This window comes from Malania oleifera, chromosome 7, assembly GCF_029873635.1.
Source record: "Malania oleifera isolate guangnan ecotype guangnan chromosome 7, ASM2987363v1, whole genome shotgun sequence".
Taxonomy (NCBI): Eukaryota; Viridiplantae; Streptophyta; class Magnoliopsida; order Santalales; family Ximeniaceae; genus Malania; species Malania oleifera.
The window spans coordinates 58,295,003-58,322,157 of NC_080423.1; the positions used below are offsets into that span (position 1 = coordinate 58,295,003).

The 27,155-nt window shown below is 36.0% G+C and overlaps 1 protein-coding gene across 1 annotated transcript; it reads left to right on the forward strand.

Annotated features, from left to right (window-relative positions):
* The first annotated feature begins 13,516 nt into the window (after window positions 1-13,516).
* Window positions 13,517-14,622, forward strand: LOC131159394 (putative germin-like protein 2-1). Its single transcript, XM_058114275.1, has 2 exons — window positions 13,517-13,839; window positions 13,951-14,622. The coding sequence occupies exons 1-2, from the start codon at window positions 13,722-13,724 to the stop codon at window positions 14,484-14,486; spliced, it is 654 nt and encodes a 217-aa protein (XP_057970258.1). The 5' UTR covers window positions 13,517-13,721; the 3' UTR covers window positions 14,487-14,622.
* The last annotated feature ends 12,533 nt before the right edge of the window (window positions 14,623-27,155 follow it).

The following is a 27,155-nucleotide window of genomic DNA, read 5'->3' on the forward strand; positions in this document are numbered from 1 at the left end:
CCAGAACAACATCTAATGCCCAAATTCAAATCCCAACTATTCACATGATCTCAAAAGTCTAATATCTACAATTACCAAATAAGTAAAGCCCGTCTAAAACTCCAAATCAGCAAACAAAGTTAGTTCTGACACTCTATTGGAACTAAGATTAATAGCCTCAATCCCACTTCACCCAAAATTAATTCTGAACACAGAGATCTGACCAAAATTCTGAACAGAACAAGGATTTTCAAAAAAGAGTCTATGATCCTCTAAGAAGGCAGCATAAAGACAAAAGCACTTCAATCCTTGAATTAATTTTCACACACACACACACACACACAAATATTGATATATATATATATATATATATATATATAGAGAGAGAGAGAGAGAGAGAGAGAGAGGTAGGTATGTCAGATGAGTTTGATAGCTTTAGCATTAGGGGTATGGTGTTATTTGCACGTGTTTTTACAAGGAAGAAGATGACATGTTCTTTAGTTTGGGATAGGAGTCTTTAATTGGCCTTGCTTTGGTCTTTTGCATCATCTGTTTAAAGAGGCGCACTTCTCGGGTATACAGTGAGATTGGCAGGCTGTGCTTTTTTCCTTGTAGTTCTTTACTTTTTGTATTCTTTTCTGATTCGGAAGATTTCCTATTCTCCATTTCATACATACTTCTCTAGTGAAATATCTCTTCCTTTTCTTAAAAAAAAAAAAAAATCAAAGAAAAATATGGCTAAACTCCGACCTCGTAGAGAAGTGCAAATAATAATAATCAAGAATATTCAACATAAGGAAGGAAACTTACTTCGAATCAGGTGAAAACTTTGCTGGGAGATGCAATTTACGACTCAACACCTACACATGAGACACAAAACTGCAAGATGTTTCTCCTACTTGCAAATTGGAAACAGAGCTCAGTTTCTTGGTCAAGACAAAGGGATCCGCTGTCCCTTTTTTTTATCACTCTGATTTTCCTTAAGTTCTGTCGACTTCAATGAGCCTCTTCCTCTGCCTCGCCTTCTAGAACAATCATAGTATCTATGTCCAATCCTCCTACATCCTCATCTAGTTCGAGTCCTTCTCGTTCCTTGTAGGTATTCACATGGTGAATCAAGGGGGAAATGTCTTTTCCAGTAATTTAAGGAAAAAATTACTGTTTGGTTAAAAATTAAAATAAGCTAACATTACATATAAATATCTACATTTATAGATCATTTTGTAGTAAAAATATTCCAATGTCTTAAAAGCAATACAAAACACTCCTAAAGGAAAATATATATTCAACCAAAATTTGTTAGATAAAATTACATTTATAAAATTTATTTTAGGTGTGTTAAAGTTTAAACTTAAAACGAAAATCTATTTAAATTTCATTTTAAATAGGTCAAGATTTGGATCGAAAGAATCTACTTCTAAATAAAATAAATGCAAAGATATTACAAATGTTAGATAAAATGTATACCGCAAACTAGAATAGGTGAACTCCTCTTATGTCTTTTAAAATTATATTTGGGCATCTCCTGTCATCATTCTGCCAAGAATTTTCTTCTCAAAAAGATATGTAAAGAGTGATCATCTATATACATATATGTATAACACATATTTACTATCAATATACATTCAGTCACACAAGTTAAACAGGCATTAGATGATAGTGTCAATGGGCCATGTTCTACACCATGTCAAAATAAAAATCTTTAGACCATCATTTACTCCATTAGTGGCTAAGACTAGATTGCATTCTCCAATATTAAAAAGTGTTTAGAAAAGGAATTATGGCACAATGAAATGAATCATGATGCCTTGACTTTGTGCACAAGGGGAATCATTGACTTCCTATTGATCACCTCTTTCATTTAATTTAATCTCCTTTGTAAATTAAACTACTGAAATACATGCTTGTGTTGAATGCCAACTGCATGACTAATGCAGTACATTTTGAATTGCATGTTGGTAGTTGATTTAGGTTTTCGCATGCTGAAACTGACTGGTATTTGCATGCTTGAATCTATCAAGTTTTAGTGTAGGAATTTTTTGGGATATGTTCAATTTACAGACGGCATGCTGCCGAATTTTCATTAAAGTTTTTCCACAATAAAACTATGTACAAAGAAATGTATGCATGATCAGTTAAAACTTAAAGTCATTCTAACATGCGCCTCTTACATGTTGAAATTCGTAAGAAAAGAGGCGATCTTAGGCTTATAATTGAAAATAAAAAAGACTTGTCTAAGAACAACAATCTTAAGTGTATAGTGAAAGGTTAAGAACTAAATGTCATATGAAGTAAAATGCCAAATTAATTACTGTCATTTCCTGTATTCATTGAAACTTAGACCCATCCAAGAACGGTTAGTATACATTCATACCTAATCATACATGTAATACAAATCAATTGTTATATTTCAATTGATTATTAGTCATACATTGTTGACTAATAATCACTTGAACATGTTAATTATTTGTTTCACTTACGATTAGTAATGTTTTTATTTCAACCATTCTTGGATTGTCTAATGTGGACAGTTCAGGAAGTTGTATTTATATTGTTGTCATCGTTCACACTTTGTCAATTGTCATTATATATTTCAAACACGTCTCTACTTGTATTCTCTGGGTGCATAGTGGGGTGTCGTGACAATTTTTTAGTGATGGAAAATTAGCAACATGTTCACTTTCCCCATCTCGTGTACTTGGAGAGATATGGGGAGTGCTGCCGAAATTTATAACGACTACGACGAAGGAATTTGAGCGATTGATCGCAATGTAAATGCAACATTCCTAAATGGGATAGGATCCATACCCTTTAGAGTATGATGGTTGATTATAGGATTCACGATGCATATGTTATAAACATTATAAGAATTAGAATAATAACACCATTTACTTGAACATGTTATATGGTAATTAATAAACATGGATAAGAGTTGGATGAATGCTTGGCGTAGGTTTTTGCTAGAATACATGAAAGGGGTACATGATATCATACAGTTCGCGCATCCTTGTATAGAAAAAGCCAGTAGAATAAGGTGTCCTTGCAAAAAATGCCAGAACATAACATTCAAACACATTGATTTGGTCCATTCACATTTATTAGACTTTGGAATAGAGAAAAGGTACAAAACATGGGTGTTCCACGGTGAAGATTACGCAGTTCAGAGCGATGATGATAATAATGAAGATGAGGGAGCAAATATAGTAGGTAGTGATACATGTTCAGAAGGGGTAATTGAAATATTAGGTGACTTGCAAAGGGGGATTGCAATGGACACGGACGATGTCAGTGTGTCACGTACTAATGATGAATATACTTCAGTAGGTACCATACCTTGCGATCCTAGTACGTCGAATCGACTTAGTAAACCATTTACTAATCTCGTGAGGGATGCACCGTTGCCCTATATCCAAACTATAAAAAGTTCTCAAAATTAGAGTTTCTGATAAAGTTGATTCATGCAAGGACAATGCATGGGTTATCTTAGAGTGCATTTAACATGCATTTAAGCCTCATTAAGGCAGCACTACCTGATGGTGAAACACTTTCCAAGTCTTTTTATGAGGTGAAGACATACATGCGTGAATTGGGTCTCAGTTACATTCTAATAAATGCATGTAGGTATGATTGTGCACTCTTTTATGGTGAACATGAAAATGCAAACGAGGGCCCAGAATGTGGTGAACCGATGTATACAACTAATCAGAAGATGGATAAAAAGATCCCTAAAAATGTTTTGCAATATTATCCATTAATCCCGCGACTGCAATGATTGTATATGTGCAAAAAGACTTCTACAGATATGAGATGGCATCAAAGGAAATGTCTTCAAGATGGAAACACCTTTAGCCATCCAGCGGATTTCAAAGCTTGGGCTGATTTTGATAAAATGCATCTGTGGTTTGCTAATGATCATCACAACATCAGACTTGACCTTGCTTCAGATGGGTTCAATCCTTTCGGTAACATGAACAACCCATATAGCATGTGGTCAGTTATGATGATGTCATACAATATGCCGCCATGGCAATGTATGAAAGAACCTTTCATTTATATGTCTCTACTTATTCCTGAACCAAGGGCACTTGGTAATGATATTAATGTTTACCTACGTCCGTAAATTAATGAGTTGAAAGAACTATGGGGAAAAAGAGTGGATACATTTGATTTGGAAACTGTGACAACATTTCGAATGCATGTTGTAGTCTTGTGGACAATTAATGATTTCCCCGCTTACGGCAACCTGTCAGGTTGGATCACAAAAGGTTACTTAGCATGCCCAGTATATAATAAGGATTCTGGGTCCTTATCCTTGAAGCATGGCCGCAAGTTATGCTTTATGTGTCATCATCGTTTTCTACAAACTAGACATCCTTGGAGGACTTGTGGCATGAGAAACTTCAATGGAAAACCTAAACGAAGGTCATAGCCAAAGCGACTAAGTGGGGAAGAGATATTAAACCAGCTAAGGTTGATTGGAGATGTGAAACTTGGGAAACCACCAACCAGTAGAAAGAGAAAACGCACCGAGTGGGAGTTGAATTGGACAAAGAGAAGCATCTTTTTCGAGTTGCCATACTGGAAAGATCTTTTACTACGCCATAACTTGGATGTCATGCACATCGAAAAGAACATTTGTGAGAATGTCATTGGTACATTGCTGGATATAAATGGGAAGACAAAGGACACCGCAAATACTCACCAGGATATGGAAGATATGGGAATACGGCCTAAGTTGCACTTGTTTTGTGATGGGGACAAAATTCTCATGCCATCAGCTTGTTACAAATTTATGAAGGATGAGAAGAATAAATTCTTCGAATGGTTGAAATCAATGAAGTTCCCTGATGGATATGCATCGAACATAGCTTGATGCATGAACAGGAAGGAAGGAAAGATGCTAGGAATGAAAAGTCATGACTGTCACGTCCTTCTACAACAGGTTCTACCGTTATCTTTCGTGGACACTTGACTGAAGATGTTTACTCAGTGCTGATTAAGCTAGGGATCTTTCTTTGACAATTGTGCTCCAAAAAATTAAGCGTAAACATACTTAAACGGTTAGAGGCTGACATCGTGATCATACTATGCAAGCTGGATAAAATATTTCCACTAGAATTTTTCGATGTGATGGTCCACCTAGTTGTCCATTTACTAAGGGAGGCCATAATTGGAGGACCGGTTCAATATCGTTAGATGTATCCAATTAAGAGGTAAATTATAAAGTCCTTGTATAGTGGTCACATGATTTCCTTATTTTTATTTTTTTTCCTTTTTGTGTCTACAAGTCTATAATGCTATGTAAAATGCATAGGTTCTTGTCCACTTTGAAGGGGTATGTGCACAATAAGGCACGGCTGGAAGGTTCAATCATTGAGGCATACATTGACAGTGAATGTCTTATATTTTGCTTAATGTATCTACATGATATTGACACAAGGTTCATTCCTGAGGAGGATGTAACATCCCAACCTAGGTCTGCCAGGGAGCACTGGGTCTCTCCTCCTCCACCTGGACCAGACAATAAGGGGGCAAGCCTTATCAAACTAATGACTGGCCCCACAAACCAACACGTGTCCTTTTCAGTGTATTTTGTCTTCACTCACACATTTTCTGAGAAAACTTCTCAGGTGGTCACCCATCCCAAGATTGCTCCAAGCTAAGCACGCTTAACTATGGAGTTCTTATGGGAAGACTCTCGAAAAGAAAGGTGCACCTTGTTAATATGAGTAGTAACATCTAATCTTTTTAACTATTTCATCCATGGGGTATCACAAGCGAAATGCAAACGTTCATGCTATTAATGCCGAAGATGAAGAACCAAGAAGCTCTATATTTTGAGAAAATGTTTGGTCTCTCAGTGCACGAGTTTACTATTTCATTGATATAGATGACCTACAAAAGGCTCATGTTTTTTCTTTGAATAATATTATTTTTTTATCTTGGTTGTTTCTAAAAGCTACAGAAGTGTTGCACTTTTTGGATGCATCATCCTTGTGAAAGCATCCTCCCTATGGATGTGCCTATGCATCCTCTCTATGGATTCAACCTCCTTTTGGATGCATCCTCCTTGTGGGTGCATCTTCGTTTTGGATGCGGCTTCCTTTTGAATGCGTCTTCATTTTGGACATGTCCTCTATCTAAATGCATCCTCCTTATGGATCCATCCTAGTTTTGGATGTTGTTTTCTCTAATTACTTGATATGGTTGCATAAAGCGTACATGTTTTTTTTTTTTTTTTTTGTTTTCATAGTTGTATATCTTGTTTAGTTGAAAATTTTTTCATATGATAGATATTCATCTTGTAAGGATGATAGCTTTACTTGTTGGCATTTCTACATTAAGCAGTGGTTAGGAAAACTGGAATTTGGCACTTGTTTGAGATAAAATGTACACTTAGTTGGGATAACACTACTATATTTGGAAAGAAAAAGTATAAATGTATGTTATTTGAATGTTATGTGATGGTCACTTTAGATGAATAAATTGCCTTGAATTAAGAGTGTGTTCATGCATATTGTTTTGAATAAAGAGTGTGTTCGTGCACCTTATGATGACGCATACATGTAAGAGAGCATGTGTTAAGTATTGAAATCCTTATTTGAATGAGGATGTGTACTGAACTTGTGAATCTCATAACATTAATGTCCATATGCCTAGATGAATAACAATATTACACTGAACTCAATACTATCTACTATTCTCTGCTATTTATATTCTTAATTTAATGGATAGATTATATATTGGGATTTGTGGATTGCTGATTGCATGCTAGTCTAGAATGCCTCCTACATGGCGAATGCAGTTGATGTGTATTGCATGCTGGTAGTGGATATAGGTTCTCGTGTGCCTTGAACTGAATTATAAATGACTTATTTGAACCTATCAGGTACATGTTTTATGGAAAAATGTTCAATTTACAGACGACATGCTATCGAAATTTCGTTAAAATTTTCCAAAAAAAAAAAAAAACATGTACAATGATAATTATGATAAAATGAATGTTAAAATATTTTTGAAATGATGAGTGAAAGTTAGAAATCATAAGAAATGAAGCAATGTAGGCTTAGTTCATTTAAAGAAGCATTCATTTATATATTTTTGGTCTGGTAAGCCTAAAACATTCATTATCGAGCCTAAATCATTGAAAATATTTAAAACACTTGGCTAAGGATTTGAAAATTAGAAAAATGTATAAGTTGAATATATACATAACTCAGAGGGAGCATCATCTTCATAATTCTTTAAATTAAATTGTCTCATTATCTTATAACATTCATGTCCATATGCCTAGATGAATAACAATACTACACTGAACTCAATATTATCCACTATTTTCTACTATTTATATTCTTAATTTAATGGATAGATTACATATTGTGATTTGTGGATTGCTACCTGATTGCATGCTAGTCTAGAATGGCTTTTGCATAGCGGATGCAGTTGATATGTATTACATGCTGGTAGTGGATATAGATTCTCGTGTGTCTTGAATTGAATTATAAATGACTTATTTGAATCTATCAGGTACAGGTTTTATGACAAAATGTCCAATTTACAGACAGCATGCTGCCGAAATTCCGTTAAAATTTTTTCAAAAAAAAAAAAAAAAAAACCATATACAATGATAATTATGATAAAATGAATGTTAAAACATTTTTTAAAGGATGAGTGAAAGTTATGAATAATAAGAAATGAGGCAATGTAGGCTAAGTTCATTTAAAAAAGCATTCATGACTAAACATGCCTAAAAGACTTTAAACACTCACAAAAAATAAAAAAAAATAAAAAATAGTGACATTTTATAATAATAATAATAATTTAGAAACTAAGATTTTTATTTATCTTCTAATAAAAGCAATGATGGATGGTGGATTATTACCAATTTACTTTTTTATTATTATCTTTCATCACCAAGAAAATTAATTGAAATCAAGCAAGCTATGTAATGAAGAATGATTCATTGAAAATATAAATCAAATTTCATAACTGCTGGAAGTCCTTTCAAGAATCAAGATTATTAAGAACAACCATTCCATATAATTTTTTCAAGTTGTATACAAATTCACAAGATGCAAAAACACTGCAAGTAACTTATCACACTTGTACACCAAGCCAAATGAACATGTTTAAGCCAAGTGTTAGAGACTGATTTATTGTTTAGTTCCTACAATGACTAGTCAAGAATCATATAGGCTATACAAATTAATACTCATGGGAGATATCAAACTCTCATTGAAACTGAATGGCTACAATACATTTTACAATAAGGACATTTATGGTTTGGAGAATGTGATTTCTCCCCTATATTGTTTGTGTTTTCTGAAATTGAAGGCATTGAAAAATCTAAAGAATAGTTATTATGTAATTTCATTAAATAGTCCCCTTTCTAAACATCTTTAGTCAAAGTAATCTCAGCAATTGTACTGAAACTTCAAATAATATGAAAAATTTAAGGTAGTGCACTGATCAAGGGGCAATGTGCAAACACCTATGGTTCACAATCTTTGAATCTCAAATTTACAAGTGAAAAGCCAAGCAGCATGTATAATGCATAAAAAGGTAGGATGCAACCAAATCAGTACTTTGAACAATTAATAATATAAAAAATAAAAAAAAAAATGAAAAACAATTGATAATAAATTGCAACTCATGTTATTTCTCCCACAAAATCATCTTGAGTAGCACTATCATTGTCCATTATCTTCATCCTGAGTTCGGAAACCTCACTAGTTATGGTGAATACAAAATTCTCATTCCATTCTAGCTAAAACCCTTGCTTTGTATTAGCCACTTGTACATAACAGTGACCAAACTTGTATAATATACATTACAATTATCACTTTTACCATTAAGCACATAGCTTAAATGCCCATTGTAAGTACACTAATCCAACTATCAACAAAATTTTTTTTCACTTTCCTTCTATAATTTCTTAGGCATAAATTCAAACTAATTGAAGACCCACCTTGTAATGACCCAAAAAATAATGATATTTAGAGAGGGAATATAGGATTGTCGACGAGGATAACCGAGGGAATGTTAATCAAGGAATCGTCGACGAATACAGGGGATTTGTCGACGAGGATAACATAGGGTCTCATCGACAAGGGAATGTTTCGTCGACGAGAAGATACCGAGAGGATATTTGGGGTGACTCTGAATTTCGTCAACGAAGGAGAGAGCTCATCAACAAATTTCCTATTGGCCTCGTCGACGAGATGACGTGGCTCGTTGATGAAGCTACTAGTATAAATTGTGTGAAATTCGGATTTAAAAGTAGAAAATTAGAAAAATCTCTCTCTCCCCCCCCTATGGTTTCTCTCTCTTCTCTCTTTGATTTCGACTCCGTTAGTTGCCGTATTGACGATTTGAGGCCACCACGACGCTTTTGGGGAAGTTCTCTCCAAATCTGCCAGAGCGAATCGTTGGTAGAAGCAAGTTGAAATTTATCCCTGAGTTGAAGCTAGACATTTTATTCAAAATTTAGTATTTCCATAGTTAAAGGAAATGATGTACTCGAATAAATACTGAAATTTAGTTCTGGGAATTATCATTTTCAGGGTACTGCTCAAGGTTTCCTATGGGTGTAAGACCAGTATTATAGAGAGGCTTTTCAATTGCCAGGTAAGGGTATAAATTAAAACAATTATTTTTTATTGAAATTACTATTATTTAATAGTAGAATAATTTTCAGAAAGTATGTGATTATATATAAGTATAATTGAGAAAATGTAAGTTTAAGAAAATACTGCAATGGTACAGGAAATGTGATTTCAGAGCGGAATATATGGCTTTATTCAATTCGTGTGGCGTGAATATTGCTTTATATATATATATATAATACTATGTTGAGTTAGATTTTCAAAATAAAGCATGTTTACAAAATTTTTCCGAAATAACATGATAAACACAGTAAATTATGATTTTAGAATGTATGATACGTTCGGCGCAAGGCTAGAATTGATGGTCGGCGCGAGGCCGTAATTATTCATGTTATTCGGTGCAAGGCCGCATTTATTCATGTTTTCAGCGCAAGGCCGTAATTATTATGTTAATGTAAGATTCATAAAGTGCTATCATTTGATTTACGATAAACAGTATATGTTTATGTACTATATATATTATCAGAATTCGGATGTTAGTTTAGTTCAATTTCAGGAGCATGGTACCGTAGCTTATAGATCAGATATCTTTGTTCAAATTGGTGCTAACCACCCCACGAGGGAGTGGGAGATGGATAGTTAATATGGCTTCCAGTGTAAAGTTGTAGACGTTCACCCGGCAGTTCGGACCAGGGTGTGGCGGGCCCATCGTACTTACAGATATTTTTGACTCAACAGTGCTCAGCCAGCCATTGTCAAGTCTCGCCTTCGGGCTACACAACCCGTCATGGAGGGTAATACATGACATCAATTAGCTATTCATCCTGGGTAGTTTTTAGTATTATAGATTATATCATATGTTACATGATTAGTATGATTACTTGGAAGTATAAAATTATATGCTTATCTAACCATATTACAATTTATGTTTTATGGTATGTGAAATGTACGGTATATGTATTACAACATTAAATATTCATGTTGCCACACAACTGATTTTAATTTATCTACCCTTACTGAGAGGTGTGTCACTGTAAGTTTAAAATTATTTCAAGAAACCCGGAGAGACCGGCAGGTCAGGGCTACCGCTGAGTGAGTTGAGCTTCCCTGCTAGAAGGGTAAGTTTTGATCTAGGATCAGGAGATTTTTGTTGTAAGATCTTAGGTTTATTTTAATATTTTGGAGATTGTATATAAATACAGTATCTTTGGGAATATAGTAGACTCTGGTATTATGTAATTTATGGTTCATGAATGTGATTTACATTCACTGCTATTTAGGTTCCGCTGTGTATGACAGGTGTCCCCGCTACCCACGGGTTTGGGTTGACTATTTTATTTATTCTACTTTTATTATAGGAATATCTGAGAAGGTCGTTACACACCTGATGCAATGCTGCTTTTTTGCTCCTGAGTACGGCAAAGGAGGATGACATAAGGATCCATGTTACTTGCTCGTAAGCACCTAACCTCATAAAAAAGGCAACAGAGGACTCAAATATTAAACATAAATTTATTTAATTGGAGATTAGGGTAGAAGGACAAACTAACCTCATGTCCTAAAAAATTAATCAACTACTTGAAAGGTCTTAAACACCATCATAGAAAAAAAAATTATAAAATAATTTTCATGACTAAACATGCCTAAAAGACTTTAAACACTATCACCAAAAATAAAAAATAAAAAAAAATAATAAAACAACCTCCATAACTAAATGTGTTTCAATCTTAAGATAATAATTACACATATGGTTAATGAATAGTATCAAATTCTCGGTGGCTGATTCAGTTGCTTTGACATTTTCTATTATTGGTGTTCTTTTTAGTTTTTTTATTGATTTGTTGGATGCTCACTGTTTTTATTGCCTTGTTGGTTTCCTGTTTTGGGTCTTCCTGCACTTTTGTATCCTCAGGCCTCTGACTTGAGCTTTGTTTATTAATGAATTCACTCGGTTTTATCTTTCAAAAAATTAAAAGGTAATTACATATAATATATATATAAGTAGTTGCAAGTATAGTTGTGTATCTTCTCATGGTTATTCAAAGACCTTTTCATCCCTTGGACTTCATAAGCTACCTTTCAAGTGTACAACTCAATGAAAATATGTGAACTCAATATTTAGCTTTAAATACTGACATTATTTTTTTCATTATTGATATTACTATCACATAAATTGTATAATATGCATGATTATGAAATCTTTGCGAATTTGTTATATCATATAATTATTTTTCCTGATTATACTGAGTGTCAGCTCTCCATTTGTATACTAACTTTTTTTAATGACTGTTGATTAGTAGGGTTTGTGGCTGTCATAACATTAGGACGATGTCATGCATGCATGCACTACAATTGTCGGATGCAACTTTTGATTATTTCTTTATAATTTTTATTGTTATTTGAACAAATGGAATTTTTGTATTTTAATTTGAATTTGTACTAGTATTTGTATTTGAATTTTGAATATTTTGAATTTTTTTTTTTTTTTTTTTGTTATCTGAACAGATGTTATTTCTTTATTTTAATTGAATTTGTATTTGAATTCAAAATTTTGAATAATTTACAAATTTTATGGTTTCAGGTTATGTATGCGAAAATGTAATTACAGATTTTTAATTTGGTTGTTCATTAAAAAAATTAATATTAAAGGCTTTTTTAATTTTTCTAATTATTAGTGAAGGATTCAAATTCGTCACTAATAATAGGGTATTAGTGACGAATTTATAAATATTAGTGACGAATTAAATCATTTACTAATACCCTGATTTTTTGTAGTGGCTGTAGGGCGCTAATGGCACATTTAGTTGTGAGATTGTGACTGTTGATCATGATCAGATAGCTTAAAATTAATCTTATATTTTAAGATCAAGTGGCACGACCAAGGGAGACGAGAGGTCCAAATGGGTCATCGGAGAGAGGTGATACATCAGAAGGGGTCGTCGAAGGCAGATTAGTCGGAGAGAGATGATACCTCGGAAGCAGTTGACCACTCGTCAGAGAGAAACGAGAAGGTGGAGTCGTTGTTGGAGAGAAACAGAGCTTGGATGAAAGAAGCTTCGTCGAGAGAAAGGGGGGGGGGGGTTTGATGCTCGTCAAAGACCTATCAGGTTGTAACTTGTTTTTTATTTTCATTTTTTATTTTTATTTTTTATTTTTAACTTAGGTACTCCAAAAGGGCATACCTGAGGCGTACGCCTTCTCCATTGAGGCGTATGCATTTGAAACTTTACGCCTTTCAAGTTATGCCTTAGGGCGTTTTATACTCAAAATGCCTCCAGAGGCACACCTCAAGTATGCCTTTTAAAAACATTGGTAAAAATATCAACAATTTTAATTAATATAATTCATCATTACTATCTTCTAATTAATAACACTATATCATAATATATGATAAAAAAATATATTATTATTAATTTATGTTAATAATAATATTATAAAATTACTACCACGGATGAACAATGTCTGCTTTTAAGTAACAAAAACCAATCTTTCTTTACTACTCAAAATTCCCTCCAAATTTTTTTTTTATTATTTTTTAAATAAAATATTTTTTTAGAAACATGTTGCCTACTTTTAATTAAGTGATAAAATCAAATTTTCTTTACTTCTCAAAATCCCTTTAAAAATGATTTATAATATTTTTTAAATGAATACTTTTTTAGAAATTTGTAGTCTACTTTTAATAAAATTTTATATTATATTTTTATTAAAATAAAATACAAATACAAATCCACAAACATAGGATTAAAAATATATATTTTTTTGTTTTCTAAATAAACTACTTTTTTAAAAACTTGTGAAATAAATTTTTCTTTTTTTATAAATAAGTAATAAATGCTACTTAGGAACCAAGTCCACAAATCATCTGATTTGGAAAAAGAAAAATGAATAAGCCCCATTATATTTAGTCATGCGGACTCAACATCTCTCTCGTTTACCAAAAAAGATGGACCTCTCTCTCTCTCTCTCTCTCTCTCTCTCAAGTCCCCATAAATAGAGAACGCATCACATGCATCTTCAGGCACCCACACCGAATTTCTCCCATCAGCAGCAGACCCGTCGGAGCTTGTCCCTCAGAATTCAGAATATTGCAGTAGGGCATAACTCTGATCGATCAACCCCCACTGAAACTCTCGAATGGCAGCCAAAGTTCTCTTGTTGGCAGCACTACTCTTCTGTTTGACATTTTCTCATGCCTCGGCCTTTGATCATGGACCCCTTCAAGATTTCTGCGTGGCAAACCCCACTAGCCCAGGTACGTACTGATCCATCTACCAATAATGAATCTTCATGTACATAGTCAATTAATTAGAGGCTGTTTATCCGTTCTCTTAAATATATTAATTTGGACGTTGAGTGGCAGCAGTGCTAGTAAATGGGTTCACATGTAAGGATCCTAAGTCGGTTCAACCAGAGGATTTCTTCCTCAGTGGCCTCCACTTGTCAGCAAACACCTCAAACCGTCTCGGCTCCGCGGTGACTCCGGTTGCAGTAGCTCAGTTGCCAGGCCTAAACACCCTCGGCATCTCCATGGTTCGCGTAGACTTCGCTCCCTCGGGCCTCAACCCTCCCCACACGCACCCCAGGGCTAGCGAGATCCTGACCGTCCTCGAAGGCAGCCTCCTCGTCGGATTCGTGACTTCCATTCCGCAAAGCCGCCTCATCTCGAAGGTGCTTCACAAGGGCGATGTGTTCGTGTTCCCGGTCGGGCTTATTCACTTCCAGCGCAATGTCGGGTCTGGCAATGCCGTCGCCATTGCAGCTCTCAATAGCCAGAACCCCGGAGTGATCGTCATTGCTAATGCCCTGTTTGGCTCCAAACCGGGCATCGCCTGTGATCTTCTTGCGCAGGCTTTGCAAGTTAATATTAGTGTCGTTTCTCAAATCAAGGAGAAGTTCTAATAATGAGTTTATTTCAATTAACGGAGAAACCATGCATATTAATTAAGTCTTCGAACTAGATTAGTGAACTAAAGCATCTGTCATCAATCAATGTCTTCATGGCCATTTGAATGATAATGTTGCGTTGATTTTTCTTCAAGCGCTTGCAGACACTATTATGGATTTTTCTCCCTACTTCTGTGCATGTTCTAAATTACTTACTTGGTAAAGTAGGGATGCATTCATATACATATATATATATATATATATATGTGTGTGTGTGTGTGTGTGTGTGTGTGTGTGTATAATGCTAAAAGGGGATTCCAGTTCTCTTAATCAATGAACAAATTTCAAAGTAATAAGAGACTTAATTGATTGAGTGTCTAGTGAGCCTTTTCCCAACTTTTCGTTTTACTATTCAAAAAACAAAAGTGGGCAGAGCTCATGGGGATCATCAATGCGTGCATATATTATATATACACATGCTGAATGCACTAATATTGTCCCACGGCATGCATGACAACTTGACAAGATTAATTCAATTCATGTAATTGCTGCTGCATTCAGCAGCTGCCATCATGGCGCAAGGGATTTTGCCTCGTTGTCAATAGCGAGAGTGGAATATGCAGGTCGTTTCTTGGGACTCAAAAAGGATCTTCAGCACGCTTAGTATTTTATAAGTAGTAAGCATACCGTACTCAATGTGTAGAACCCATTTTTTTTCGGAGCCCAAACATAACAAATTGTACATTTTATTTCATGAAGAAAATACAAAAAAAAAAAAAATGCAAAGAAAATATAGAATTTTTTTTTTTAATACAGCAAAAAAATACAAAAAAATAGAGAACACGTAGAAAATAAAAAGTGATATTCGGATCCTCCAATGTCCCTACTAGCACCAACACACAGGCACAAAGAAAATGATTGGGGATAATCAACAATAAATAGTGGGTGATTTCTTTCTTAAATTAATTGATCTTCAATAAAAATTGAAGGATTTGTTTCTCAAATTGATTGATTTTCAATAAAGATTGAGTGATTTGTTCCCTAATTTGACTAATCCATTTGAGACACACATAGAAGGAAATTGGTCGTAAAGGTCCAATTCCAATACTCTTAAGCTTATGATGGCAGCCTTCTGTAAAAAGGAAAGGACACACATGCGAGGACAAGCAATTAGGAAAATCAGCAAAAAAATTTGAATGATCTGCTACCTAATTTAATTGATTTGATTTTAATGCTGCTTGAGGCGCCCAGCCTATAAATAGAGGCTTCCACAGAGAAGCAAAGACACATTGAGAAACCTTCTGAGGGATACACACATTGATAGGCTATCCGAGGGATAGACACACATTCAGACATACATTTAGAGTGTAATGACCAGCTATTAGTTCAACATTTTTTTTTTCCTTTCTGAATATAATAAATGTCATCTCTCTAAACAAAAAACTTTATCTGTCATATATAATTAAGCAGCGGTACACAAAACTGGGAACTGCTATATACAATGTAATACCAGAAAACTATAGAGCTCTGTAATATATTTACTATACAAAATACCCGGTGACATCACTATTATCTAAAAACTATCCCAAAACATTGTTATCTCAAAAATTCCTACCTTTCTCACAAGGGCAGCTCAAGTCAACCTCTATCCGCGAGTCTAATTTGCTCGCTTAGCTGGATCTGCTGAAAAATGATAAGTCATTGGGATAAGACAACGTTTAGTAAGTGAAAATATGCTATTACTAGTGTATGGCGGCTGAGTTAAATATTTAAAATACTGAAATAATACTATAATCTGAGAAAACTAATAAACTGTACAGAATATATATATATATATATATATATATCTGTCATGTAATCTTTAAAATATAACTGTGTATCTGAGTTTGCTATCTAAAGGTACTGCTAATATAATAGTATAGATTGCTAATGTGTGATATATCTGTACATAGAAACTTCTTCTATACTCTAGGATCTGTATATCATGATATATCCCCTCATGATAGGATTGTGCGACCCGTAGGCTGGATTTACTCTGGTCGGCCCTCTAGGTAAGTCAATCTTTATCCTCCGCCAATTTGTAATGATCTATGTAGATCCTAACCCACTGCAATCACTCTGGGCTATCTCAAACCTTTGTCATCGTCTAACCGGCTACCTCAACCTAGCATGCTGGGGAGACTGCAAATCTCTCCTAGCACGGTTAGACGGAATCCACATGCTATCTAAGTCATGTGGTTGCACGTGTCTGAAACTAGCAATGGTACCTTGCTCTACTGTAAATATATATGTCTGTAATTTTCACAAGGATCTAATATCGTGTAATACTATATACATATATAAATATATACTCATCTTACTGCTTTTAGTATGATTTCAAAAACAACCATAACACTATAATTCTGAGCTATATTATCTGAGATATCTGACTGAAATATATATATATATATATATTATCTGTCTGTAATATCTGTGTTTTCTAGTCTGTATTATATATAATATTTGTATAAAATCTCTGTATATAATATCTGTATACTCTGTATATAATATTTGTATGCTCTATATATAATACATGTATACTCTGTATATCTGCTGCAGCATCTTGATGCTATCACTGTATAATCTTTCTGAATAAACTGTCTAGGTGTTATGGTTTAGAAATCATGTTTTTCTCTAAAAATACTGTAAGTCTCATTCATTACTAATAATTTGAAATATATGAATATCTGTATATCTGTAATACTGCAAAATATATATATATATATATATATATATATATATATATATATTGTACTGTAATAAACTCATGCCACACATTTGAATAAACACAGTTTCATGCTTAATTTCTGTAATTCTGCTATAAAAATAATATTCATAATTTTTTGGAAAAATAATCTGATCTGCATACTTGTAAATACTCATTCATAATATTCTGTATACATATTAAAACTGCTAGCATAGCATATTTCCCTTACCTTAACTCTGAAAAACCCCTACTAAATTCTAGCCCTATATCCATGGGGTTCCTAGTTTAACATCCTGAAAACAATATCCCCCAGAACAAAACATCAGTATTTTCTTCCCTACAACATTTCTTATAACTATAAGGAAGACATAATCTGAATAAAATACCTTACCCTAGATTTGGGATGAATTTCAAACCAACTTTCCCCACAATCTGCTCCGGCAAACTTGCAGAGAACTTCGCCAGGAGCGTCGTGGTGGCCTTAGATCTTCAATTTGGCGAGAAATGGGGCAAGGATCAAAGAGAGAAGAGGAGGGGGTCATGAGAGAAAGAGGGGAGGGTTTCTGCACTGAAATTTCTATCAAAATTCTGAGTTTCAGCTATTTATAGAACTGGATTCATCGATGAGTCACGTCACTTCATCGACGAGTCCTGTTGAAAGTTCGTCGACGAACCTGCACCCTCGTCGACGAGTTTCAATATGCTTTAAACACTCTCTCGGTATCTTCTTGTCGACAAGATGGGTCTTCGTCAATGAGATCCTGAAGAGCCCTCGTTGATGAAACCCCTGTGTTTGTCGACAAGTCTTGTAGAAATTCTTGGGTTATTACATTCTCCCCTCCTTATAAAATTTTGTCCTCAAAATTTACTATCTGTATTGCCTTTTATCATCTCATAAAAGAAAATGGTCTACATATTTTATTACTTAGCCTCACTTATGGCGAAGGAATACCGTGGTTACATACTATGTTTTGGGAGATTACATATAAAACTAAAACTATCTACTAACTAAATCCATACATGTACCTGCAAAAGAATTTATCTAACTATTATACTTTACCGGATTACCTTTATATCTCTTAGAACAACTACGGGTATCTCTGTCTGATTTACCCCTTGAGTTCCCAAGAAGCTTCTTCTATAGCGTGATTCTTCCACAAAACTTTCACCAACTGAATTTCTTTTGTGTGCAATTCTTGTGTCTTTCTGTCTAATATCTGTACTGGTGCTTCCTCATAAGCTAATGAATCCTTGAGTTTTATCTCTACATAGCTAATAATGTGGGATGGGTGTGAGACATATTTCCTTAACATAGCAACATGAAACACGTCGTGTATTCTGGATAATGCTGGCGGTAAAGCTAGCCTGTAGGCAACTGACCATATTCTCTCTAGTATCTCAAAAGGACCAATATACCTAGGGCTCAACTTACCCTTCTTCCCAAATCTCATAATCCCTCTCATAGGAGCTACTTTCAAGAATATTCGATCTCCCACTTCAAACTCTAACTCCCAGCGGTGTGTATCTGCATAACTTTTCTGCCGACTCTGTGTAGTACTGATTCTTTCTTTAATTAGTCGGACCTTTTCACAAGCATGCTGTACAATCTTTGGACCCAAAACTCGCCTCTCGCCTATCTCATCCTAGAAGAGATGAGAACGACATCTCCTGCTGTACAGTGCCTCATATGGAGCCATGTCAATACTAGACTAGTAGCTGTTATTATAGGCAAATTCAACTAGTACTAAAAACTGAGTCCAACTATCCCCAAAATCTAGCACACATGCACGAAGCATATCTTCTAAAGTCTGAATTGTCCTCTCAGTCTGACGATCTGACTGGGGATGGAAAGCTGTACTAAATGCTAATTGTGTACCCATAGCCTCCTGAAAGTTTTTCCAGAATCGTGAAGTAAACTGAGGATCCCAGTTTGAGACTATGGATACAGGTACACCATGGACGTGAACTATCTCCTGAACACATATCTCTGCTAGTCTGTCCATAAAATAGCCAACTTTAATAAGGATAAAATAGGCAGTCTTCATCAAACGATCAACAACTACCCAAATTGCATTAAATCCCTGCCACACTAGTGGTAACCTCGTAACAAAATCCATAGAATTGTGGTCCCACTTCCACTCCGGAATAAACAACAGCTACAACTGCCCTTCTAGTCGCTAGTGCTCAGCCTTAACCTGCTGGCACGTCAAGCACTGTTGTACAAATTCAGAAATTTCTCTTTTCATCCCACTCCACCAAAAGTACTCTCGCAGATCCCTATACATTTTAGTATTGCCAGGATGGACTGTGTATAGTGATCTGTGAGCCTCCTCCAATATAATTCTTTTGATCTCGGTATCTGCAAGAATACGAAGTCTAGTATGGAACAACAGGGCTCCGTCATCTGATATGCTGAACTCCTCTCCCTGACCATCCCTCACTCTAGCCATAACCTCTGCCAACTCTGCATCGTCACCTTAAGCTGCTTTAATTTTCTCGTATAATGTAGGTTGTATAATCAGGTTGGCAACAAATTCCTGAGGACTATCCTCTACCAACTCTATACTAAGTCTCTCCAATCCATTAGGATCGGGTGCTGAATCTCTATGGCTACTAGTATTGGTTCTACTGACTTCCTGCTCAGAGCATCTGCCACTACATTCGCTTTCCCTAGGAGGTAACCAATAGTACAGTCATAATCTTTGATAAGTTCTAACCACCTTCTTTGCCTCATATTCAATTCTCTTTGGGTGAAGAAACATTTCAAACTCTTGTGATCAATGAAGATTTTGCATTTTCCACCATACAGATAATGCCTCCAGATTTTAAGAGTGTGCACCACTGCAGCTAACTCCAAATCATGCACAGGGTAATTCTTCTCACATTCTTTAAGTTATCTAGAAGCATATGCAATGACCTTGCCATGCTGCATCAATACGCACTCAAGCCAATTTAGGGACGCATCACTGTATATCACAAACTCATCCTCTCCTGATGGAATAGCCAATACTAGGGTTGTAACCAACCTCTGCTTCAACTCCTAGAAGCTCCGCTCACAGTCATCAGTCCATTCAAACCTTACACTTTTTCTCGTAAGTCGTGTCAACAGACCTAACAAACTAGAGAAACCATCCACAAAGCACCAATAATAGCCTGCTAAACCCAGAAAACTCCTAATCTCTTGAACATTTCCTGGCTTTACCTAATTTACCACTGCCTCTATCTTACTTAGATCGACAGATACTCCTACCTTAGAGATCACATGGCCGAGAAAAGAAACCTGCCTCAGCTAGAATTCACATTTCTTGAACTTTGCATATAACTTTCTCTTTCTCAATATTTGCAATACCAACCTTAAATGATACTCGTGCTTCTCAAAACTCTTCGAGTAGACCAGTATATCATCTATGAATACAACCACAAACTAGTCTAGGTACTGATGGAACACTTAGTTCATTAAATCCATGAATACCATTGGTGCATTAGTGAACCCAAATGGCATCACTAAGAACTCGTAATGCCCATATATTGTACGAAATGCCATTTTTGAGACGTCCTCTACCCTCACTTTCCACTGATGGTAACCTGACCGCAGGTCAATTTTAGAATAAACCTAGGTCCCCTGAAGCTGATAAAACAAATCATCAATCCTAGGAAGAGGATATTTATTCTTAACTGTCAGTTTATTTATTTCCCTGTAATCTATACACATTCTCATGGTCCCATCTTTCTTTTTCACAAATAAGACTGGTGCTCCTCAGGGCGACACACTGGGTCTGATGAATGCCTTATCTAGTAATTCTTGCAATTGATCTTTTGACTCTTTTAACTCAGTTGGGGCCATTCGATAAGGAGCTTAAGATACTAGCGCTGACCCCAGTAGAAGATCCATTGTAAACTCTACTTCCTGGTTTGGGGGTAAATTAGGTAATTCCTCTGGGAATACATATGAGAATTCTATAACTACAGGGACATCAGCTTGTTTCAGTTCTTCTCTCGACGATTCCTTAATGTAAGCAACAAATCCTTGACAGCCTTCTTGGATCAATTTTCTCACCTGAACAGCTGACGCAAGATGTGGTGAAGAACGTACCTGCGAACCAAGAAATCTATATTTTGGCTCTTCCGGAGGTCTGAAAATCACTTCTTTTAAATGACAATCAATACTAGCATGATCATCTGCTAACCAATCCATACCCATAATTATATCAAATCCTTACATATCTAATATCACCAAATCAGCTGGCAATATTTTCCCCTGAATAGCTACTGGAAAACTCTTGTGTACTCTTTTACATCTTACCACTAACCCAGTTGGTGTAGCTACTGCTAACCCAATATCCAACAACTGTGCCTTATACCCTGTTAACTTAGCATGTACCGTAGAAACAAAAGAGTGGGTGGCACCTGTATCAAATAAAACAATAGCTATAAATGAGAAAGCAATAAGGGTACCTATAACTATGTCTCCAACTACATCGGTGTCACCTGATGTCAACGCGTACACTCTCGTCAGTGTCGTATTTCTCTGCTGTCCTCCACGAGGCGCATGATAACCACCTCGGTACTGTCTAGGAACTGGTGCCTGAGCTGGCAATCCCTGACACGACCAAGATCTATGCCCGGGTCTCCCGCATCGATAGCAAACGTCCTCACCCATCCTACATTCACCTAGATGTCTATGGTCACATCTAGGACAGGAAGGAGCAGCCCGTCCACCATGAAAACCACCACGGCCCATCACCCGTCCCTGACCACCTCCATTGCGATTTCCTCTCCATGGCCCTCGACTAGAGCTCGCTTGTAAATCCTAAGGCACAGACCTCTTCCTCTGACCCTGAGCTACAGTGCTTCTCTATATACCACTCTTAATAACAGCAGCTTTATCCACCACCTCTACAAACGTCTGAGCTTAAAAGCCGATAACTTGCTCAAATAAACTTTGCTTCAATCCATCCTCAAACTTCCTGGCCTTTTTTCTCTTTGTCTGGTGCTAAATGTGGGGCGAAACGATATGACTCAAGAAATTGTGCAGCATACTGTGTCACCATCATCAACCCTTGAGACAAATGCAGGAACTCTACTACCTTTGTGTTCTGAACGATAGCAAGGAAATATCTCTTGAAGAAAAATTCCTTGAACCGACTCCACAAAACTGGAACTAGATGCGGCCTCTGATCCTCAATCATACGCGCTAATCTCTACTAGGGTTTTGCCTCTCCTGTCAGTTTAAATGTCGCAAACGCCACTTTCTGCTCATCTGTACGTGCCAGTACTGCTAAAATCTCCTCGACATCTTGGAACCCAATTCTCAGCCACAATCAAGTTAGGTCCTCCAGCAAAAGAAGGAGGCCTCATCCACATAAACTGTTCGATCGTGCAGCTACGCTCTCGTTTACTCCTAGCCATCTCAATCATCACCTGTTGAGTGATGTTGCATAGTACGACATCAGTATCTCCCCCTCCCATACTAGACGGTCCTAGTCTATCACCTCCAGCATTTGTACCACTTCTACCCGGATCCATCCTGAAAATACACAAAATGCTATTTTAAAATCCTATACAGATCTACTTTACTTCATCCAACTAAAACCTCAAATTCACTGTAAACTAATTCCCTTGTTCCTACCTCAAAATCCAATCCTGCGACCCAAACACATGACTCGCTGATAGTTTACTATGGTTCTCCTAAAATCGTTACCCTAGGAAAAACATAGAAACCACCACGAAAATCTTGTATTCAGACCACAAAACAAATCCTCAATTCCTTTTCCTATATTCTGGTATTGTATCCGCTGCATTCTAGAGTCTACAGAACCTAGCAACCTAGGTTCTGATACCAAACTGTAACGACCTGCTATTTATTCAACATATTTTTTTCCTTTTTGAATATAATAAATGTCATCTGTCTGAACACTGATAATAACATGTCAGGCTCAAAGAGCACTAAGGAAACTCTATCTGTCATACATAACTAAGCAGCGGTACACAAAACTAGGAACTGTTATATAATACAATACCAAAAAACTATAGAGCTCTGTAATATATTTACCATACAAAATACCAAGTGATGTCACTATAATATGAAAACTATCCCAAAACACTATTATCTCAAAAATTCCTACCCTTCCCATAAGGGCAGCTCAAGTCAAACTCTATCCGCGAGCCAGATCTGCTCGCGTAGATGGATCTTCTGAAAAATGATAAGTCACTAGGATGAGACAGCGCTTAGTAAGTGGAAATATGCTCTTACTAGTGTGTGGCGGTCGAGTTAAATATTTAAAATACTAAAATAATATTATAATATGAGAAAACTGATAAACTGTACAGAATATATATATTTGTCATGTAATCTTTAAAATATAACTGTGTATCTGAGTTTGCTATCTAAAGGTACTGCTAATATAATAGTATAAATTGCTACTGTGTGAAATATCTGTACATAGAAACTTCTGCTATACCCTGGGATCTGTATATCATGATATATCCTCTCATGATAAAGTTGTGCGGCCTGTAGGCTGGACTTACTCTGGTCGGTCCTCCAGGTAAGTCAATCTCTATCCTCTGCCAATCTATAATGATCTATGTAGAACCTAGCCCACTGCAATCACTTTGAGCTATCTTAAACCTCTGTTATCATCTAATCGACTACCTCAACCCAGCATGCTGGGGAGACTGCAAATCTCTCATAGCATGGTTAGATGAAATCCACATGTTATCTGAGTCATGTGGTTACACATGTCTCAAACTAGCAACGGTACCGTACTCTGCTGAAAATATATATGTCTATAATTTTCACACGGATCTGATATCGTGTAATACTGTATACATATATAAATATATACTCATCTTGCTGCTTTTAACATGATATCAAAAACAACCATAACACTATAATTCTTGCCTATATTATTTGAGATATCTATATATATATATTATCTGTCTGTAATATCTGTGTTTTCTATCTGTACTATCTATAATATCTGTATTAAATCTCTATATATAATATCTGTATACTCTGTATATATGCTGTAGCATCTTGATGCTATCACTGTATAATCTGTCTGAATAAACTATCTAAGTGTTATGGTTTTGAAATCATGTTTTTCTATAGAAATACTGTAAGTCTCATTCATTGCTAATAATATGAAATATTTGAATATCTATATATTTGTAATACTGTAAAATCTATATATATTGTACTGTAATAAACTCATGCCACACAATTGAATAAACACAATCTCATGCTCAATTTCTATAATTCTGCTATAAAAATAATATTCATAATTTTCTAGAAAAATAATCTGATCTGCATGCTTGTAAATACTCATTCATAATATTCTATATACATATTAAAACGCTAGCATAACATATTTCCCTTACCTTAACTTTGAAAAAGCCCCTACTAAATTTTGGTCCTATACCCACAGGGTTCCTAACTTAACATTCTGAAAACAATATTCCCAGAACAAAACATCAGTATTTTCTTACCTACACCATTTCTTATGACTACAAGGAAGTCATAATCTCAATAAAATACCTTACCCTGGATTTGGGATGAATTTCAAACCAACTTTCCCCATGATCTTCTCTGGTAGACTTGCAGAGAACTTTTCCAGGAGCATCGTGATGGCCTCAAATCTTCAATCCAGCGAGAAATGGGGCTAGGATCGAAAAAAGAAGGGAAGAGGGTCGTGAGAGAGAGAGAGAGAGAGAGAGAGAGAGAGAGAGAGAGAGAGAGAGGAGGCTTTCTGTGCTGAAATTTCTATCAAAATTCTGAGTTTCAGCTATTTATAGGACTGGATTCGTCGACGAGACACGTCACCTCGTCGATGAGTCCTGTTGAAAGTCCATCGACGAACCTGCACCCTCGTCGATGAGTTTCAATCTCCTTTAAACCCTTTCTCGGTTCCTTCTTGTCAACAAGATGGGTCTTCGTTGACGAGATCCTGAAGAGCCCTTGTTGACGAAACCCATGTGTTCGTCGACGAGTCCTATAGAAATTATTAGGTTATTACACAGAGAGAGTATAGGCAATCATGAGAGGAATTAGAAAACTCTTATTAAGAGAGTATATGCAATCGTGAGAGAAATCGGAGAACTCTAATTGAGAGAGGAGCAAACTTAGCCAGTCCAAAGCAAATCAAGAGTTCGGATTGCTTAAGGGTTGCAAAATGAAGAACCTACAGACAAAGTTTGAGAAGGCTTGAAAGGATTTTAGGGTAGAGATTCAAAGCCAGAGGTTTGAGGAACATAGAGTAAAGGAGAAGCAGAAAGAAATTGACGTTGGATAAGAAAATCAGAAGAGTTGAAGGCCAAAGGTTGATTTGGTTCTATTTTTCTTTTTCCTTATTTTCTTACATAATCATGCAATCCCAATAGTGCAAAAATGTGCTGAAATTGATCCATTAACTCAGCCCATTAAACTAAATCCGACTCGTTGATCCAACCCGTCAGACTAGGTTTGACTCATTGACCCACGAAACATGACCCGTTAGTTGGATCCAAACCCTAGTCCTATTCAACCCCAAAACCTAACTAAAGCCTAAGATTATTCAGCCCATTAGGTTCAAATCCATAATCAATTGGACTTTGGCCCACTCCCAAACTGAGCTTCGACCCAATCAATAAAGCCCAATTAACACCCCATTGAAAGCCCAACCAAGGCGTACGAGAGTTCAGCCCACTCAACTTAAATCCACAAGCAATTGGACTTCAGTCTGTTCCCAGACTGAGCCTTGGCCTAGTCAGCCTAGTCCAATTAATTGACTTAAACCCACTTCCCCATTTAGTCTTAAGCCCAATCCTCAAAGCCTCAACATTTAAGCACAAGCCCAAAGCCCAAGTCATAGACCCAGTTGGCCTTCGGCCCAATTACTAGTCACACCAAAATATTTTAATCAACCCAGTCATAGGCCAGGCCTAATTCGACCTAACCTGACCCAAACCACAAACCTAACTCAAGCTTTAACCCTAACCCTAATCAGGTTAAGTCAGGGAGCCTATTTGGCTCCTGAGAAAGTGGTAAGAAAACCTAGAGAAAAGAATATCCAAAAGGAAAAAAAAAAAAAAAAGAGGGGGTGCACTTTATCTTCAACTAGAGGAGAGGATCGAGCGCTCCCATTTGTGTTCCTTCCTTCGGTCCAAACCTGTAAAAACAGGGGGGGGGGGGAAGAAAAAAGGAAAAAGATAAGAATTCAAAAACATAAAAGAAGGGTGAGAAAGTGATAGAAGAGAGAGATCAAGTGAGTGCTGAGAAAATAGAGAGAAGAGAAACTGAGAGAAGAGAGAGATTGAGAGAGTGCCGAGAAAAGAGAGAATAGAAAGTGAGAGAAGAGATAAATCGATAGAGTGTAGAGAAAAGTGAGAGAAGAGAAAGTGAAAGAAGAGAGAGATCGAGAGAGTGCAGAGAAAAGAAAAGAGAGAAAGAAACTGGGGCAGAAAAGAAGACAAAGAAGAAAAAAAAAAAACAGCTTTTATAGTGGGGGTGGTCCATGTATCTAAGGGACAACGTGGAGCAATCTAGACCCTCCAATTTTTGTTTTCTCTGGAGGGTCAAATTGCTCCCACGTCAGCAATTCGGGTAAAAAAATCAGAACCACTCAAGATCAAACACGTGACTGGTGACGTCACGTTGCTACAGTAAATTCAAAAAAAAAAAAAAAACTAGAGTTTGTTATATTCACGTTGCTACAACAAAAAGAAAAAAAAAAAAAAAAAAAGGAAACCACATGTCACCCTTGTGGGTGGACATGCCCGCCAATCCCTATTAGGCTGATCGTAATTCAGACCGATTTGATTTCTAGAACCGGTTTTTCTTTCATTTGTTTATTTATTATTTTAATTTTAAATTGTTTAAAAAATCTTTTACAAAATGGGGAAAATCAAAGGAAAATTAGGAAAAGTCGGGAAAAATCAAGAAAAATATTTTGAAAATCATA

Bases quoted from the DNA above. Each gene is read 5' to 3' on its own strand.
- LOC131159394 (XM_058114275.1), top strand. From the start codon at position 13,722: ATGGCAGCCAAAGTTCTCTTGTTGGCAGCACTACTCTTCTGTTTGACA. The intron at 13,840-13,950 runs GTACGTACTGAT...GAGTGGCAGCAG, and splicing joins GGCAAACCCCACTAGCCCAG to TGCTAGTAAATGGGTTCACA.